We start from the raw sequence: 2,704 nt of genomic DNA on the forward strand, positions 1-2,704 counted from the left end.
GAGTTTTAAAGTGCCTGTGACATAAAACATTTAAAATAAATATAAAGGTATTTTCTGAAACGTAACTTTAACAACATTTTGTAAAACTAATTTCACGTCGCTGAGGTGAACAGCTGTTGAGATATTTGCTTGTGACGAAACAGGAAGTGATGTCAGAGGTCTGCACGGAGCAGAGCGTTGATAAAATAACCAACGACACAAACTGTAGAGAAGAATCTGATGTTTCTTTACGTTATTTACAGTTTCTGTCAGAGAGATGAAGAGTCAGAGTTCAAACACAGGTTAGAGTTCTCTTCAAGAGTTCCCCTTTGATGTCACTTCCTGTTTCACTTTGACTCAGCCGAGCTCAAAACAAACTAAGGCCATTTATGTGACAAGATGCGTAAAATCACTTTTTATGTAATGTTTCTTATATAAAAGTGTTTTCTTTGACTTTTTGTATTCGATGCACAGGCCTGTCACAGACACTTTAAACAATTACAAGAAGATAAAAGCAAAATAAAAGTTTATAAGAAAACAGACAAAACACCAAACAATGAAACTATAAGAGGAAAAAAGAAACATAAGACTGTGTGAACAAGTGGGTCCTTAGCTTAGCTTAGCTTAGCTTAGCTTAGCTTATCTTTTTCAGTTTGTTTTTCTGTTTTCTGAAATAAAACCTTAAATGAACGTTGGACTGAGCGCAGCTTTCTTCAGCAGAGCGTTTCTCTCCGAGGAGAGTTTGATCTGATCGTGTGACGGCGTCTCTCGCCTGAGTCCGATCGTTTCTCCTCACATGAAGTGTTTTCGGATCAGAACATGAAACAGCTGATTGATGCTTGTTAAAGAGCTCCTTGTCCTCCGCAGGCGTCCTTCCTCACAAAGAAGCTGAACATCACAGGGAAACGGGTCAACCTGGCCATCTGGGTGAGTCTGGCTCCGTTAGCTTCCTGCAGCCTGGGGCTGCAGCCGTGACCTTTGACCTCCTGTGTGCAGGACACGGCGGGTCAGGAGCGTTTCCACGCCTTAGGTCCCATCTACTACAGAGACTCCAACGGAGCCGTGCTGGTCTACGACGTGACGGACGAAGACTCCTTCCAGAAGGTAACGTGTCGACCAACACAGCGGCTGCAGAGGGCCACACGGGGCCCAGGAGCCACAGCTTGTTCCCCAGAGTACAGTTAGCCTAGCGTTGGTCGGCTGCAGGGTTCCACCTGGTTTATATCAGCTGAATGTTTTGTTTACGTTTAGTGCAGACCCGCATTTCAGAATCAATATTTGTGAAAAGCTCCTGATTTTATCGATGCACCGAGGAGCAGGAAACATAAAAGTAACATTAGAATAAAAAAAAAAGAAAAATCACAAAGTGAAACGATGACATCATCCCTCAGTATTACCTGTTTGTGCTTTTTCCTTCTTTTAAATATGATGTAAATATAATCCAGTGAAAATAAACAGATATTAACTCTGATTTTAAACTCTTGTAAATTAATCTTTGTTTTTTAAATCTAATCTGTTTTTATAACAAAGTTCACTTCCTGTTTGTTTATTTAAAAAGCTCCAGTCCAACATGGAGACAAAACARCACTGAAACTAGTTTGTTGTTGTTTACATCAACTAATTCAGGTAAAAGTGGAGGTTTATTTATTTTATTTAGCTGAGGGGGCGGGGCTAAATGCTCTGAGTCATGGTTGAATGTCGGAGCGCCCTCTGGTGGACACTTTGAGTCATCTCAGTTTTTACTTTTTATACCCTGAATAAAATACACTGACGTAAGCTTTATTTTAGAAAAACAGAGTTTTATTTGTTGAACTTCTTGAAGCAGGAGATCAGWTCAGTTTGTTTTTCTGCTCAGGCTGTTGTTTTAAATTAAAACCTGCTCGTTTAATTTCCAGTTTTTCAGACACCAGTTAATTTTTGTCTCGTTTCAGGTGAAGAATTGGGTCAAAGAGTTGAGGAAAATGTTGGGAAATGACATCTGTTTATGTATAGTTGGTGAGTTTTTACTGAGTCAGTCATTCTTCTTCTGTTGATTAATTTTCCTTCATCAGTGACAGAGTCAGAGTTGTTGTTTATTGTTTGTTGTTGTGTGTTGTCAGCAGGGTTGGACTGGATTTATTTTGTGTTTGAGTCAAATCTGATCCTYCCCAGCAGGAAGTGGTTAGCTGAGGAGACATTTTAACTTCCTGTCTGGTTAAAGGTTTGATYGGCGTCTCTGTTTGTGTCCCTCCAGGTAATAAAATAGATTTGGACAAAGACAGACACGTCTCAGTGGAGGACGCTGAGAGGTGAGGAGACCAGTCAGAGCTGCTGGTTCCATGCTTCCTGCTGCCTCTGACCTCTGACCTCTGACCTGTGTGTTTGTGTGTTTGTGTGTTTGTGTGCAGCTACGCGGAGTCGGTGGGAGCCAAACACTACCACTCATCAGCCAAGTTAAATAAAGGCATCGAGGAGCTGTTCCTGGATCTGTGTAAACGTAAGAACAAACTGAGGAGTTGTTGTTAAAGCTTCACTTCATCCTGTAGTTTAATCATGACCTCTGACCTTTGACCTGTGATCTTTGACATCTGACCTGTGACCTCTGACCTTTGACCTGTGATCTTTGACATCTGACCTGTGACCTCTGACCTTTGATGTCTGACCTCTGATGTCTGACCTTTGACCTCTAACCTTTGACCTCTGATCTCTGACCTTTGAACACAGACCTCTGACCTTTGACCTGTGA

General features: G+C 41.4%; 1 protein-coding gene across 2 annotated transcripts in view; it reads left to right on the forward strand.

Annotated features, from left to right (window-relative positions):
- The window catches only part of rab21 (RAB21, member RAS oncogene family), a gene marked incomplete at its 3' end in the record, with an annotated part of 5,675 nt that extends 3,220 nt beyond the window's left edge, over window positions 1–2,455 (forward strand). For both annotated transcript variants that reach the window (XM_014028998.1, XM_014028997.1), the window contains 5 exon segments: window positions 847–906; window positions 976–1,083; window positions 1,911–1,974; window positions 2,213–2,267; window positions 2,367–2,455. In XM_014028998.1, coding sequence (XP_013884452.1) covers window positions 847–906; window positions 976–1,083; window positions 1,911–1,974; window positions 2,213–2,267; window positions 2,367–2,455 — 376 coding nt within the window.
- Between the last annotated feature and the right edge of the window lie 249 nt (window positions 2,456–2,704).

The sequence above is a fragment of the Austrofundulus limnaeus genome, unplaced genomic scaffold (genome assembly GCF_001266775.1).
Source record: "Austrofundulus limnaeus strain Quisiro unplaced genomic scaffold, Austrofundulus_limnaeus-1.0 Scaffold836, whole genome shotgun sequence".
NCBI lineage: Eukaryota > Metazoa > Chordata > Actinopteri > Cyprinodontiformes > Rivulidae > Austrofundulus > Austrofundulus limnaeus.